General features: G+C 41.5%; 3 protein-coding genes across 8 annotated transcripts in view; 2 read left to right on the plus strand and 1 right to left on the minus strand.

Annotated features, from left to right (window-relative positions):
* Positions 1-16,440, plus strand: part of LOC308335568 (acetylcholine receptor subunit delta-like) — a 301,797-nt gene that overhangs the window by 8,733 nt on the left and 276,624 nt on the right. For 5 of the 6 annotated variants that reach the window (XM_080792638.1, XM_080792642.1, XM_080792641.1 and 2 more), the window contains 3 exons: positions 1,257-1,470; positions 2,516-2,637; positions 3,155-4,806. In XM_080792638.1, the coding sequence (XP_080648764.1) occupies positions 1,257-1,470; positions 2,516-2,637; positions 3,155-3,337 (519 nt within the window). In that variant the 3' untranslated portion in view covers positions 3,338-4,806. Of the gene's footprint in view, positions 1-1,256; positions 1,471-2,515; positions 2,638-3,154; positions 4,807-16,440 lie in introns of those variants that run through there. The other variant, XR_013966048.1, reaches the window with a different exon arrangement.
* On the minus strand, positions 5,302-7,551 carry LOC308335570 (uncharacterized protein). The gene is made up of 4 exons (XM_080792645.1): positions 7,380-7,551; positions 6,941-7,041; positions 6,010-6,183; positions 5,302-5,865 (listed from the first exon to the last, which is right to left on the minus strand). Exons 1-4 carry the CDS (start codon positions 7,468-7,470, stop codon positions 5,410-5,412), a joined length of 822 nt encoding a protein of 273 aa, XP_080648771.1. The 5' UTR covers positions 7,471-7,551; the 3' UTR covers positions 5,302-5,409.
* On the plus strand, positions 9,901-16,404 carry oxa1l (OXA1L mitochondrial inner membrane protein). The gene is made up of 10 exons (XM_080792534.1): positions 9,901-10,013; positions 10,882-11,007; positions 11,687-11,996; positions 12,200-12,343; positions 13,242-13,327; positions 14,079-14,243; positions 14,445-14,549; positions 14,701-14,863; positions 15,517-15,597; positions 16,219-16,404. Exons 1-10 carry the CDS (start codon positions 9,903-9,905, stop codon positions 16,341-16,343), a joined length of 1,416 nt encoding a protein of 471 aa, XP_080648660.1. The 5' UTR covers positions 9,901-9,902; the 3' UTR covers positions 16,344-16,404.

The raw sequence follows: 16,440 nt of genomic DNA on the forward strand, positions 1-16,440 counted from the left end.
GTCGACTTCAAAAAAGCTTTTGACTCAATTTGGCACCAGGGTCTACTGTACAAACTGCTAGGAAGCGGAATTGGGGGGAAAAAACTTACATCATAAAATCAATGTACACAAACAACACATGCGCTGTTAGGAAAAAGGTTCTTTCACGAAAGCAGAGGAGTTAGACAGGGATGCAGCCTGACTCTTTAACATATACGTCAATGAATTGGCAAAAAGACACAGAAATCAAATGCCTACTGTTTGCAGATGACCTGGTGTTACTGTCCCACCTTGACCTCTTACACAAATTCTCACAGACATGGGACCTGAACAGTAAACCTAGCCAGACAAAGATTATGATATTCCAAAAAAGACTTAACCACCTGAACCAACAATTCTTTCTGAATACGACGGCTCTAGAACACACAAAAAACTATACTTGAGAGAAAAGGCAAGAAGGGCTTTCTATGCCATCAAAAGGAACGTTAAGTTAGATATCCCAATATGAATCTGGTTAATCCCAAATTAGACTCTGGGGCGCCTGCTGGCCTAGTGGTCCAGGCGCATGCCACATATACTGTAGGCTCTGGCCTGACAGCGCGTCGCGTGTTCGAGTCCCGTTCATGACGACCTTAGCTGCATTTCTCTCCCTCTTTCATGCCCGTCTTCACTGTAACTATCAATAAAGGCACAAAAGCCAAAAAAATATTTAAAAAAAAGGAAAAAAATGATATTACCCATTCCCTCTACGGTTGTGAGATCTGGGGTCTCCGGCCCTTACCAACCAAGAACCTGAATTATTAAATTGGATAAACACCAAACTGAGACTCTGCAAACAGAACTCTGCAAATCCATCCTCCGCATAAACAACAAACAATGCTTGCAGGGCAGAATTAGGGACATACCCAGTACACACTCATCATCCAAATAAAGAAAAAAAGCACATTTCATGACCACCTAAAAGAAAGCAACCATAAATCCCATTTTGGTCGGGAACCCCTTTTGGTGTTTAATCATTAGGTTATAATTTTGCTATTGAAAAATAGCAGATCTACAAGCTCATAGCGCGCCACCGAGTGGCCCACTACGAGCTTGTAGGTCTGCTATTTTTGAAAAATATTTGTGAAAATATTTATTTCAGAAGACTGGAGGATTTAGAAGAAATCTTTTAAATTTCGAGGTCAGGCCTAAATGGGATAATATATATATATAAGTCAAATCATGCATGGCATGTTGGCCAACGCTCAAACGCTGCCTCTCGTCTTACACGTACATAGATCTTCCTGGAGTGGTTGCCCCGCCTCCTGCGTATGTCCCACCCCGAGGAGGCGGAGCCGAGCTGGGACAGGGCGTTACCGCGGCGGTCCAGCTCCGTGGGCTACATCGCCAAGGCAGAGGAGTACTACAGCATTAAGTCCCGCAGCGAGCTGATGTACGAGAAACAGTCTGAGAGACATGGGCTGCCGGCCAGAGCTACCGCCGCCACTGCTGGTATTACTGACCACACACACACACACACAGTCACACACACACACACAGGTGCAGTACTTAGTTTAGAGACAGTACTTGGTTTAGACAAGTCATTGGTTAGACCAGTCATTACTAAAGTCCTAACCCTAACTACAACCTATCTCAAACCCTCATCCTAAACCTAACCTCCCACGGGGCAGCACACCTAAAGCTAACCTTATAGACGACTAGGCTTGATTTCAGAAAATGTGCTTATTTAAAGTGCTGAAGGCAAATCGTGTTAATGTATTACATACATGTTTTCGAGGGGTATTAAGGGCTGCTGAATCCAAATCTGCTGTATGTATAACTCAAGAATGGATGCTAAGCCCTCAAAATTGACCATTTAAAGATGGCGGCCACCACTATACTGAAATATATTACATCTTTTTGACCAAAAAAGGTATAGAAAGTAGAAACTTATTTTTTTTTAGGTTTTCATATGGAGGAATCCAATTACAGAGATTGTAATGCACAATCTCTGTAAAGCGCCTTGGATAAAGGCGCTATATAAATGCACCATTTACCATTTCAACAACGCGTGTGTGTGTGTGTGTGTGTGTGTGTGTGTGTGTGTGTGTGTGTGTGTGTGTGTGTGTGAATATTCACACACACACACACACACACACACATACACATCAGTCAGTAGGCTGGGGTGCAAAACGCAAACTCAACTGTACTACACCATGCCATACATATTAGGGATATGACACTGCCGAACTCATAGCTAGTGGCAAACACATGCTATACTTAAATTAGCACATGGAGTGCATTGAAGTGTGCAGTTGCAAGAAACTTGGAAACACCTGCCGGAACACTGGATGGCAAGGATGACTGGGACTAAGTCTATGTGTCTGCTGCATGCAAAAAGTCAGAAACACAAATTAAGGCTTGAAGCAATTATTCATCATAACAAATAATAAAATAAACATTATACAGTACGTACACACCACATTTCCTTTGCTTGAACACACTGAGTGTGCGTGTGTGCGTGTGTGTGCGTGTGCGCGCATGTGTGCGTGCGCAGATGTGAAACCAGTAGAGGGTGAGGAGGATGACACAGAAAAGCTGTATGGTGAGATGAAGCCTGCTGTAGACGGAGCCAACTACATCATCAAACACATGCACCACAAGAATGACTACAACACGGTGAGACTCTGGAGACAGCAACAACACTGTTGCTTTATGTTCTGCTCTGCATTCTTTTATTTGTGCCTTTTGTTAAATTGACTCATTGCTGGAATCTGTTCTTTTATTTGGTTTGCTCTCTCGTCAATCTTTTTTCTTCATGCGTTAAAATAATACAAATATTAATAGGTGGGCATATTAATAATCTCCGGAGGCTGATTACTAGACACCAGCCTGTGTTCAGTTGGCTGCTCCCCCATGGATCTCTCCTCTTGAGGTTTTCTCTGCTGCCTCTGTGGTGGTCTATAGAGATGGCTCCCCTCCCATTCCCAGCGCTGCCCAGTGCACCCAAGGCCCCCGCAAACCCCTGAAGCCAACCTTGATGGGCATGCACCTTGAATCCAAGCCCTGCTTTCGACAGTCAATGACCAGAGATCTTCATAGTTGGTCTTTATAGTGTGTATTATTTCTTTGAACCTTTACATCTTTAACCTTCTTTTCTCTTTTCTCTGTGCCATATATCCCATCCTTTGCTCAGGAGAAGGACAACTGGAGTGGTATAGCCCGTACGGTGGATCGCCTGTGTCTGTTCATGATGACTCCGATCATGACATTGGGAACCATCGTCATATTCCTCATGGGTGTGTGCAACCACCCTCCTCCTCTGCCTTTTGAAGGAGACCCTCATGACTACGGAGAAGACAGTGCACGTTGGCTGTAACAAGGTGCATGCACACAGAAAAGCCTACTTCGCTCACACACACACACACAGGCACACACACACAATTATATTTTTGTTAGCTGTGGTATTCTTGTGTGTTTTACGGTACTTACGGTACTTTGCGGCAGATGCAATTAATGATTATTGACTGTGTTATCGACTGAATATGCTCTTTGTGGTCTTCAAAACAAACATTAAAGTTGAATTAAGTTGTATTCACATTGTGCAGTGCCCTAATTGTGCACTCCACTCTCTGTGCCATCTACTGTATACGTCTGTACAGTTGTACTGGTTAGGGTTTGAGGTAGTTTGTCGGTCTAATGACAGTCGGAATCGGACCAATAGTACGTCGGAACTGGGGGTGGACTCGAGACTCGACTTGGACTTAAATAGCAAATTATGACATTAGACTTATACTTGAATAAGTCAAAATAAATACTTGGACTTGACTTCAACCACCAAAAATATTAAAATGCACTGCACATGAAAGGGCTTCTGTCACTCTTCCAAGTGGCCTCCAGAGCTCCGGTGCATCGAGTGAGCCACGGTGGCATGATTACTTGTACCCACTGGAAAGGTCACACAGTGATAACAATCTTTTTCCCGTCCTTGCACCTCCTCTACCCTCCTCCATTTTAAAGAAAACTACACAAAATAAGAATTTCACTGGCTTCTTTAGGTTGCGGTCACACCGAAGTTTAATTCTGAGGGCAGATTTTGCCAATGCTTTTAAATGGGAATGGAACTCCCCCCCCCCCCCAGAATCCCAGAATCCACCCTCATAGGCAGAATCACTGTTTGGCGTGCACTGCACCCCCCCTGTAAACCTGTAGCCTCTGAGACCACATAATATATAATAAACCTGTGATGTGACAAAGATTCAGATTCTAAAATCTCAGTTCAAGAATGGTTTATATGCCAAACAAATGGAGACGAAGCCTGCTTGGACCAATGAATATTGTAGTGGGCTCACTGCAGCGGGCACACTGGGCATTTTCTTCTCACTAATGGTCACTAATTATTCTCCTCAAAATGTCACCACTTACTCCTTCACATTTTCACCTATAGAAACTCCATTCAAACTTTAGAATGTTCTGCTTATTGTGGACATGTGTGCTTGTACCTTGAAATGTTGATATAGTTTTTGAAATATATGAACTGGTCTGTGTTGAGCCAAATTGATATTCTAATTCATTATTGTGAACTAGAATACTGTGTCTGCATATTTTCAAAATGTGCACAATATACAGAAGTTATACAATTAGAATTAGTCCTATTGTATTCACTGATTGTGATTGTTATATTCTTTTCCAATATTATTGTACTTGTCATTCAGTTCTTTTCTTTAAATACTTTTATTTCATATTTATTTTGTATAATTTTGACTATTTATCTAGTTTATCTGTTTATCTGCAGGAATTTCCTTACAGACTTGTAGCTGTCTTGTAATGTCTGTAATTTAAAATACATACAGCATACAATTATAGTGTCTAAGGAAATGTCATTTCACTTCACATTTCATACCACAGGGGTATATACAGTAGTTATAGATATAAAACGCATACCCAGCCATTCTGCATTAATGCTAATTGAACTGTATTAATCCAAACAGTGATTACCTGATTAACTGTGTTTAATTCTGTTCAATCAAAGATCAAATGTAATCATAACAATCATTATTCTCATTGTCAATACAAAGACAATATATGAACATTTTAGGCCAGCCTCTAGCCAAACATTTCTTTCCCACTATTATAACGGAATAATGGATAATAACGGATAATACGCAAACAAATACCTAACTTTATTTGACAAAATTGGCCTATGTATCAATGTACATTTATTGATAACATTAAACAGCTTTTTCAGTGGAGTGCTAAACCCAAATACAGTATACATCAAAAAATAGGAATTAAAACAAAGTACTCACATTTCCATTTATTTATTGGCACACACCAAAAAGGAACGTAATATTGGATGTTAATGGTTAACTCAACCAACAACCATACAATCATGCGTCTGACAGTGATGTACAGTAGCATACTGTACATGTGTGTACGGTGCCTTTCTTCCTAGCTTTTACGCCATACAGGTATAGATGTTTGTCTAGGAGCTATGCCGGCACTGCAAGGTGTGAAATATGAGCTTGTCTTCTTGCACTCGGGGGTGAGTTTCAGACACACAAAGCAGAACTCAATCTGACAGCGAGGACAGATGATGTTCTTACACCCCGTCTTGTCGTGCTCCGCTCTCTGGCCGCAGGTGGGGCAGGCCCGGATGGAGGGACAGGCCGTGACCCCCTCCACCTGAGGAAGTGAGGTGGTCTCGCAGGTCTTCAGGATCTCCAGGTCGTGATTCATGCAGCCGCTGTTGTCGCAGCAGTCGGAGCGTGGAGCGCGCCCTTTCCACGGCTTCAGACACTGCCAGCAGAACTGGTATAATTGCTTCTTTTCTGCCGCGCAGATGGTGCACTGGACATTTAGGTTGGTGAGGTCCTCTCTCTCCACATAGGAGTCGCATCCTGGACACTTTGGAAGAGTGGAAAGACAGGCACCAGAGATGGAGAGTTCTTTGGTTGTTAAAAGTCACGACAAATCATAGCTGTTAACATTATCTTCTCATGATTACAAAAGCCTATGTTCTAATTGTGAATATAATATTAGGACACTCACTGTTTTAAATTCACAGTATTCTGTGGCTGCCAAGCGAGCTAGGATTTCTTCAAAGTACTCCATCTCCTCGGCAGTCAGCACTGCAAGTTTACGCACCTCTTGATAGGACCACACCTCGTCACACTTCTGCAGAGTGCCATTCTTTAATGCAGGGCACTTGAATTTGTACAGGCCCTGGGAATTAAAGATACGATGACAGACTATGAAGTCAGAGCAGTAGTTAGTGCAGAATAGTGTCAAATGAGGCCTGAAAAACAGTGTCAGAAATGAACATTCCTCCTACACATGAACTGGCTTTATTATTTGCATTGTTCATGTTATTATAAAAGCGTGATTTTGAGACCGGTTTCACCTTAAAATAATTGATTGGAATCCTCATGCTCACTCACAGAGCACAGCCACAGACACAAGATGGATAAAGATAATCTGCAATATCTGTACTTATACCATGGCCAACCCTCGGTTCTACCAAAATTCAACACTGCTTTAAATTAAAATTCCAGATTTTGCTGTGTAGCTCTGTCAAGAAAACACTTTTTATTTACTACTTAAATCATTGGCTCTCAAACATTCTCATGTCAAGGACGCTCAGTGTTAGAATTTCTCAAAATCTTTAGAAAATGTAGATTTTCTTTCAAAATGTCTAGAAAATAGCGGATCTACAAGCTCACAAGCTTCTACATGAGAGCTCAAATATCCTAAGTATTAAATATGGTTAAAGTGGTTGAACTTAGGGCTACTGTTGTTGAGTTTACAAAAATATGTGCATTTGAACTTATTTTGATGCTATATATATTCACCCATTTTACTGGGGATCCCTTGCAACCCCGTCAAGGACCCTGGAGGTCCCTGGACCTCACTAATGAGAACCACTGACTTAGATCAACCCTATGGAATAGGATCTATAAATTAGAAGAAAGATGGAAGGAACCTGGTCCAGTAAGCTGCGACACCATCCTGTGAGAGACTCTGGTGTAACAGCATGACCGCAGGACATCTCTGCTCTGAGACACATGTCGCCATCTTCTGGGGCTGAGGAATAAGCACATATAGAAACTGTACAGTTACATCCAATGGATATGGAATAATAGAAATGTCTCCCCGCCATGTGTCTATATGAGAATTGTTTTAGGACACATCGAGGAGATATGATAATGATTTATGGGCTGGATCCAAGCTAAACTTGTATTAACCATATAACAAGACAACAGTTAGTGAAAACAGTCTGGTGTAACTTTATAATATAATATGCTGTTGATGATTAATGTCCATTCATTCTTGCCTTCAGGTAATACAACATTGAAATCCAATGTGTTTGTTAAGTAGCACATCCACAAATTGACAATAGCAAACTATTTTTCATAACTCACGTAGTGGATCCAAATCATCTGGTCTATTGACAAATTTCAAAGTGGTGTCGTTGGGGTCATAGCCCTTTTCCTGCTGCTGCTCTGTGGACATGTTCTTTCAAGTCAGTTTCCAAAGATTCACTCGCGAGCAGGATAAGAATAAGACTGTAGCCTACTGGTGGAAGAGATTTGCTGTGTGACTGTATGTGTCCGTGCCGCTGCAATTTGTTTTACTAGGTTATACTGTAGTATCGTGTGTTATCCTTCCTCTTTCGTGTGCCATTTCCAAGAAGCCATATGTGACTTATGCGAATTTGGAAAGCATTCCCAATCCCATAGGTTTATACAATACACTGATTGCATGTGCCACGTACCTCGCGTCACCTGTGCCGCCCACGTGTTCTATTCTAAAACATCACATATGAAAGCGAAACGTAACCTTTCAGATTTCATCGGACAGAGTAAGATCAGACGGCACGGTAACACTTTTCTGTCACATTTAAGCTGTTGGATACGCAAAGTCGCAAAAAACAACAAAGATGGGTAAAATCTACCAGGTCACGGTGACTGGATGCAGAGGAGAGAAACTGGCCATTGACTTGTGCAGCACAGATGAACAAATGAAGACTATGACAGTGTTGCAGCTGAAAAAGAAAGTTGCAGAAAGGCTTCCAGGCAGCATTGGTAAGCAGCATTGGGCTTAATGGGCTATGACTATGAGCATGTTAAAATAAAACAAAACAACAGAAGGCACTGTGAAATGTACTTCAATTAGTGTGTCTCTTTTGTGTGTGCGTGTGCAGACGGTGAGAATCTGCGGCTGATCTTCGCAAACAAACAACTGGATGGGGATTCAACACTTCTGTCATCTTATGGAATCCAGCACCTGTCAATCATCCAGTTAGTGATCAGAGTTCCTGGAGGATTTATACTGTGACAGACATGGAGAGAGAAGAGAAACATGCTGCCGAGACCTTGACCCTCCCTGTTGAACTTTTAATTAATAGCCTAGTTAGGCTATATTGTGAATGTGATTTAGGTCATTGGCAGAACTTTGTTGCATGGAACCACTTATGTTCAAGTTAAAAATAAAAGTCTCCTGTTGAGAAGTCACCAAGATCTCTGAATTCCTTGATTGCCTGATCCGTACATGATCGATCACTTCAATGTCCACAACTTCAGTTATGATATTTAGCGTGGTGACTTCTCCTTGCACCAGCCATCCAAATACACTTTCCAGTGCAACTAGTCCTTCATTGAATTACCTGGAACAATTGAAGTCTGTCTGTCTGTCTGTCTGTCTGTATCTATGGTCTGTATCGGTTCGACGACGCACCCAAAACAAACAGCTCTCGCGCTGTCCATGGTTCTGAATTCCATACATTCCTTCGCGATTGCCCCTTTTCCATTTCGCCCCACTACTCTTACTCTACCTAGCTGTAAATAACAAACATAATTCATGTTGGTGATTATATAAAAGGTATTATATTAATTATCATTGTTAAGTTCACCATGTATATCCACGGACATATAATAGCATGATGATGCCATTACAAAACATGGAAACATGGAAGAAATGTTTAATAAAACGAAATTAACTGATAGAAGGTCCTAAATTAACTTAATTAAGCAGTCACTGTCTCTCTGTGTCATGTTATTCTTTCTTAATTTTACAGACTAGGCCTATAGAGATCAACTAGGCCTACATAATCAAATCAATCTGTATACAAGATAATTTCAGATTTCAGAGATATACATTAACTGTTAACTACATTCTACTACTAAGCTACTATTGTAACTTCGTGAGACTTTTTTCATGGATTTGTATGGTGCAAGTAACAACACAATACAAATCTTGTATGGTTCCCGGGGGTCCTTGAGACCTTGACATGAAACGTTTGACCCAGACCCGCTGAGAGACAGACTGTTATTATGGTTCATATCTATTGTCATGGCTCCACCTAGTGGTGCCGTGGGCTATTAAATTAAAAGACATGAAGGAGTCTAATCTATCGTAGTCACTCATTCAACCTCCTGTAAATACATATGATGAATGACTCCATGCATTGGTTAAAGGCAGTCAGTTGAAACTGTGTCCGGGAAATGTTATACTTTAATAAAAATATTGAGTTGTATGCTGCCTATAGCTCGAATACTTTGGGCCATGACCTACAGGCTGTGCCTGTGCATGTTTATAACATTGTAATGAAGGCTCACTTTCACGTCACATGGTTATTTGATAGGTCGCTGCCTATATAGTTACCTTAACACACTGAATAATATTGGTAGGCCTATTCCATATATGGAGCTATCCAACATACACATGCTAATGTAAATATCCATGTAACATCAGTGAGTCACAGTGACATATCACGAGGACGCGAGCATCCATATAGCGAGAACTATATTACCGGTAGGTTAAAATTAACAACCCACAATTTCACAGACACAAGGTGGACAATAACGTTTGACAAACATTTCTCATACGGAATATCAACAAGTATTTTGTCCGCTTCAACGTTCCGTAGAAGTTATTCGGTAAACATGGCTGCCATCAGGAGTGGGGCGACTCAGGGTTGCTTAGCCAGATGTTTTTTGAGACAGACGGAGAAATCCAGGTCTGGCAGCCACTCACTTCCAGGGACATGGAAACAGGTATGTTCTTCTCGCATATTTATGCTTGTTGTCATTACATCTGTGCTCTCGGAAGTAACCGAGAAACAGTGAAATGTCCACAGCTAGCCGGTTAGCATCTCCAGTGCATTGCAGTGAGCAGCCAGCATGCCTCCTGTGACTTTGACAGGTCAGATTCATCTGATCTCAAACTGTTTCAGTCCGTAGCACAATTAAGCCTACATCTATCTAAATTTTCCTTCTTCTATTTAGTATATAAAAGACTCACTGGTCAAAGTGGTCATACGTGTACGTATGGTATTTCTTTCTGTCCAGCTGGGTGGATATGGATACCAGCAACACTTTGAAGTTCTAGCTTGATGTCATCCTACCCCAGCCTCCATAGGACCTTTGGGTTGATTGATGTTTATCTTTACAAAAATGCATATACAATGTACATGCAAAGTAACTAAGTACTTTTACTCAATTACTGTATGCTTAGTGCAATTTTATGGTATTTTTTATTTAACTTGGAGTACTTCCAATTTTCAATACATTTACTTCTCCAATACATCTCAAGTTACTATAGTTACTTTCTAGATTTTGATTACCGGTATATTACAAAACAAAAACATACATTAACCACTTCAGCACTTTATATAGTATAATTATGCTTGTAGATCTGACTTTTTTTTTTGGTTGAAAACTTGTGAAGTGAGATATTCTGCATAATGAATGAGTACTTTTTTTTTTTTTTGGTACTTTGAGTATATTTTTATGTCAATACTGGACTTTTACTTGTAACACAGGTAAAAAAAACCAAAAACAATTGAGTACTTCTTCCAACATATTGGAAGAAGTATTGGAGCATTTGTTTGACAATGTTCCCCCTCCTTCCGTCTACATGTAGAAGTTCCACTTCCACACGGTAGTGGAGTGCAGGAGAACTGCCACTCAGATTGTCCTGGGTAGACAACAGAGTGGAAGGTTCCCAATGCTGAACCGTGCAGCGACGGTGCGATATAACAGCTCACAGGTGAGTCTGCTGCTTCAGTCCACTAGAGCAGTGGTTCCCAAAGTGGGGTCCGGGGACCCCCAGGGGTACCTGAGGGAGTTCCAGGGGGGACCCATCTATTTTGTTCATGTTCATAAAGTGTTTAAAGCAGTGGTTCCCAAACTTTTTCATGTCAAGGACCCCCAAATTGACACTACTTAGCCCGTGGACCCCCATTTGAAAAGATATGCCAGGGACCCCCATAAGAGAAGACGTACACATTTAGACGTCTACATTTAGACGTATACATTTATTTGTTATCCGTGTTGCGAGGATGAGGGGGTACCTGGAAAAATATCTACCCCAAAAGGGTTACCTGGTCCAAAAAAGTTTGGGAACCCCTGCACTAGAGTTCCAAGTTTTTATCAATAGCTCAGAAAGACGGTCTCTGTATAGTTTGCATGAAATCTTGCCAGGTCATTTGGTAAAGGCGGCAAGGCCATGATGGAAATATAATGTTCAAAAAGATGCATATTCTGGAATAATATATGCTATTTTTGAATAGCCAACGCTAAAATATTTAATGTGTTATGGTTAATGGGTCAGGCCAAATAGAATGAGATCATGCATTATTGATAATACAATTCCAAAGAGCTGACATCAACTGTTTAATTGCATTTTGTTGTACCTAATTTCACAGTGATGCCATATTGTATTACAGATCCCAATCATCCCAGTTGAAACTGTTAACGAGGCGTTTCCTGCTGTGGAAGAAGCCTCGGGTTCCCTTCCAGTCCTGGAGTCCTCTCCTCTTCTGACCTCTGACCCCTTCACTGCCATCACACAGCCCGTCTCCGAGCTGGTGACTGAGGCGCCACTAACTGCACTGGAGGTTTTACAGGGGGCACTTCATGAACCCAGCTTAGCGGAACTGGGCCTCGCTGGGCCTACCCCAGTAGGGCTGGTCCAGAACTTGCTGGAGTTTCTGCATATGGATGTAGGCTTACCCTGGTGGGGCGCCATTGTCGTAGGTAAGCAAACAATGGCGCATAAACCCATAAACAATAAAAGAACATTCGTTGCAATGGATCCAAATTACTTGGCTGTCAGAGTATATCTTTCATTTATGAAAAAACATGGAAATATGAAATGTGGACTTCTAAGGTTTACCAAGCGACCATCTACTGTATGACACGGTGTCCTATTTCTGTATCCATGCCTTGTCCTCCTACAGGAACGGTGTTTGCTCGCCTGGCTGTGTTTCCAGTCATAGTGAAAGGACAGAGGGAGGCAGCCAAGCTAAACAACGTGATGCCAGAGATGACCAAACTTACCGACAAAATGAATGAGGCCAAACAGACTGGAAACAAATTTGAATGTAAATTCTCTCTTTTTGTTTGTCTACATTTAAAGCGGCACTATGTGACTTTACTCTTCTACCCCCGGGAGATTTGAACCTGCTTTCCTGCTTAAAGGAGAATTCCATACTAAAAGGCTTTCTTACCTTTCTTTGTAGTTTTTACGTCCCCATCAAAGAGGTCCAGGTGTTATTTTGTGCAAAAACTCCTTATTGGCTGTTTCCCCTACCATAAGCCCTAAATGAATTGCATTGAATTGAATGGGAATTGAATGGGGCTATGGGGTGTTGTGCTAATTCGCTTATTTCCATCGCTCAAAATTATAATTTCTTTGTATATATCCTCTCTTCATAATGTAAATAATATCCCAAGCGGCACACTTTACTACTTATTTCGATGGAAATAAGCATAACACCCCATAGCCCCATTCAATTCCCATTCAATGCAATGCAATTCATTGAGGGCTTATGGTAGGGAAAATAGCCAATAAGGAGTTTTTGCACAAAAAAACACCTGGACCTCTTTGGTGGGGACGTAACGACTACAAAGAAAGAAAGCATTCTAGCATGGAATTCTCCTTTAAGTGCTGACATTTATTACCATTTAGCTAGTATTCTGCCTGCTTGCTCAGGGGATAAATGTAATCTTGACCGTCATGCCAAAATCAGTTTGAGATCCTCTCTCGATAGAAGAGCAGGGACACAAAGTATAACCACCCCAATTGTAAAAGTTACTGTATAACTTAACATACTCTACCGTACAGATTGGACAAAATTAAATTTTATTCATGAAATGTTACATAGTGGGGCTTTAACATCATGTAGTAGTAGATGTTTTATCTCTTGTCCAGTCTCAGCATGTGTGTGTGTTCAAAAAGGTAGCCAAATGAATGGCTTTTAATGTGCTTCTGTATCATAGTTGCCAAGGCCTACTCTGAGCTTAGCATGTTCCAGAAGAAGCATGACGTGAACCCTCTCCGTGGCTTCCTGGTTCCAATAGTGCAGGTCAGTATTATTTCTTTAACGGTCTCGCCTTATTGTTGTACTAAAAAAATTAATAAAAACTATTTAACAAAGTACGGTTTAAGTAGTTAAAGACTATAGACTGAAGCGTCGCAGTCCCGCATTTTCCTCATAGACTTTTCAGAAAGTATTTATTTAAAGACGTTTACGCCGCGGACAAAGCCAACTCTTGTCGTGACAAACGAAGAATTAGAAAGTAGAAAAAAACGGCAGGTTACAACACCTTTTTTTTGTTGTTTTACTTCTTTGTTATTTGTTTGGTCCTGTCATGTTACGCTTTTATTGTTTGATTTGATAATTGTGAATCGTGATTAAATCTACTGTAGGCCTACATGCATAAAAGCCATGTACTAACTATGTGGACAGACTAACCGGATGAGATAACTTTAATCTCAAACATGATTTGTCATTTTTTGTTGTTTTACTTCAGATTATTAACCACATGAACCTCGGTGTCCCTACTCTGGGCATGTCATACTAGATCTTCAAGCCTGAGACGCGTTGTGAGCTAGTAGATCGGCTATTTTACGTTCGACAAATTATATGGGGTTTAAAGTGGTTAATGATGCTGCCTCTCCTTGGACCCGTGGGAGGGTACTAGGCTGGGCAACTGGTCCATGAGTGATCGCTCTTAGTCATTCTGCCCCAACCTTATGTGTAAACCTATATAACTCTTCTTGAATAAATACAATTACTGATTTTGACCATTCGAATGTCCCTCTGTTCTCCTCAGGCGCCAGTCTTTATCTCATTCTTCATAGCGCTGAGGAAGATGGCGTATCTCCCAGTGCCCAGCCTGACGACCGGAGGTGCCCTCTGGTTCACAGACCTGACGGCGGCAGACCCCTACTTCCTGCTCCCAGTGGTCGTCACTGGGACAATGTTTTTCATCCTGGAGGTCAGCAGTGGTTTAACATTGTCAGACCACACACACACACACACACACACACACACACACACACAAAATAACCTCTTTAACTTGGTGATTTGTAAGAACCCATAACGGATCTTCTGACATGACCTGTTGTATCAATTGAAAAGAAACTATTTTTGGTGAGCGAGACCCACCCAACGATGTCAACTTTGTGCCTTTTTTCAGTTGGGAGCAGAGTCTGGTGTGGACAACCCCAACCTGAAACACATGAAAACCGTCTTCAGGATCATGCCCTTCATAATTCTTCCCCTCACCATCAATTTCCCCACGGTCAGTCTTTCACTCTTGTTTTCTTCCTTTTTAAAGTGTATTATTGCATCAACCTCGTCTGACCTCATGTGGTTTACAGTTCAACGCGTCATGTCACACGTCCTCTCCCTCTGAATCTACATGTTTCTTTGCCTATCGTAATATTCCTCAGGCGGTGTTTACGTATTGGCTGACCTCCAACTGCTTCTCGTTGGGACAAGTGGCTCTGCTGAGGCATCCTTTGGTCAGACGGAAGCTTAATATTCCAGAGAGGGTAACCCATCCCACATCTGCTAAGCCTGACAGCGACGGCCTCATCACAAGCATTAAAAAGGGTGGGTGTTCTCGAAAAGGAATAATGCATTCTTTAAGTCCTATAGGAAGTGGGATTTTGAACGAAAGGATGGGTACAAGGACACATAAACGCTAATGGGGGACATACGTTAATTAACCAACTTATCTTACTTACGTAATTTGTAACTAAAAGTACTCGTCTTCAGCAGCATTTTGTCCATCTGAAGAGTGATTCTAATGGACAGAGCTAAAAATAAACAGTGTTGTGTTTTTGGATAGTTTTTTCTCTCTATTGTTTCTCTCTCTATAGAGCACGTTATTTACGCATTCCTACCTGGGTTGTAGGATGTTTTGACATCACGTCAAATAAGAAATGTGTTCCACAAATAAACAAATATTCCCGGCGGTTTAACTCTTTAACTTTTCACCTAAAACGGAACAGTATCAAATATGAGTGACTGACTATCCCGAACTATACTGAGCCACCTCCCTGACAATATCGCCGGGTACAGTTTCTTTTGCTTTTGAACCACAATGCTTATATGAGACGATTTTTAAAGATGACCCAATGTTATTCTTCTCCATGGAGAAAATGTCCGCAACCCAGGGGATGAACGAGTGACGTCAGGACTTTGGTACGCTATATAGTCATTTTCTTTGTTCGTGACATGAAATGTCTTGTCTGTCCCTTCAGGCTGGAAGAATGCCCAGTTGGCCCAGCAGTTGGAGGAGAGGGAGAAGAGGATAAAGAATCATTTGGACCTCGCTTCAAAAGGTTGGCACCACCGCCGCTTCAGTAGTCCAGTGTACACAGATCTTTCTCCACACTTCAATTGCTAGCATTGCACACTGACACAGAAGACATTGTCATCTCCATCACTAACACCACATTTCTTAGCCAATTAAACACTGGTAATAATATACACCTAGTAGTGTAACAGTAGCTACTTGCTAGCCTTTGCCGTTGTGTAGGGCAACATCAGTGTTATTACATTTCCACAGATTATAATTGATAGGGTCAGACAGGACAGGAAATAGTCAAAAAGATGAAGAGAAGGTTCTTAATCTGAACCATTTAAGCTCTATTTTCTTTTTAAATAGCAAAAGTAGTCTACAAGCTCACAATGCTTGTATCTGCTATATCTTTTGTTATTCGTTTTAATGACATGCTCAAAATAGGGACAGACTAGGGTTAAGTGCTTACTGGATAATTATGATTGTCTATATAAACCTGTTTCAGCAGTGTGTTGATTAGTTGTACTTGCACACGCTGGACACTAGATGGACCCATTACTCTTCCCGTGCAGGTACATGAGTGAACATGTTGAGCGTCAACGATCTAATGTTTCCTACATTTCTGCACCGTGCTTTAGTTGCTCCACTCCTTTCTTCTCAGGACCACTGAGGCAGACTTTTAGCCACAACCCGCTCCAGCAGATAGCCCCACCATCAGCCAAAGGCAAGCCAGCGTCCCAGCCAGCCAGTGATAAGACGAGGCCTTGGAAGGAGACTCTCGGATAGAAGAGATTTAACGCAGGGTGCCCAATGAATCGTGTACATATTTATGAACGCAGAAATGATAGGACGGGAGGGAGGGTGGGTATGTGGGCAGGGTTTG

This window comes from Protomyctophum bolini (genome assembly GCF_963924005.1).
Source record: "Protomyctophum bolini genome assembly, chromosome: 20".
Taxonomy (NCBI): Eukaryota; Metazoa; Chordata; class Actinopteri; order Myctophiformes; family Myctophidae; genus Protomyctophum; species Protomyctophum bolini.

Excerpts from the sequence above, each read along its gene's own strand:
- LOC308335570 (XM_080792645.1), bottom strand. The coding sequence starts at position 7,470 with ATGTCCACAGAGCAGCAGCAGGAAAAGGGCTATGACCCCAACGACACC. Across the intron at positions 7,042-7,379 it reads AGATGATTTGGATCCACTAC|CCCCAGAAGATGGCGACATG; the intron begins GTGAGTTATGAA and ends CTTATTCCTCAG. Across the intron at positions 6,184-6,940 it reads GTCGCAGCTTACTGGACCAG|GGCCTGTACAAATTCAAGTG; the intron begins GTTCCTTCCATC and ends TTTAATTCCCAG.
- oxa1l (XM_080792534.1), top strand. The coding sequence starts at position 9,903 with ATGGCTGCCATCAGGAGTGGGGCGACTCAGGGTTGCTTAGCCAGATGT. Across the intron at positions 14,550-14,700 it reads TCACCATCAATTTCCCCACG|GCGGTGTTTACGTATTGGCT; the intron begins GTCAGTCTTTCA and ends AATATTCCTCAG. Across the intron at positions 15,598-16,218 it reads TTTGGACCTCGCTTCAAAAG|GACCACTGAGGCAGACTTTT; the intron begins GTTGGCACCACC and ends CTTTCTTCTCAG.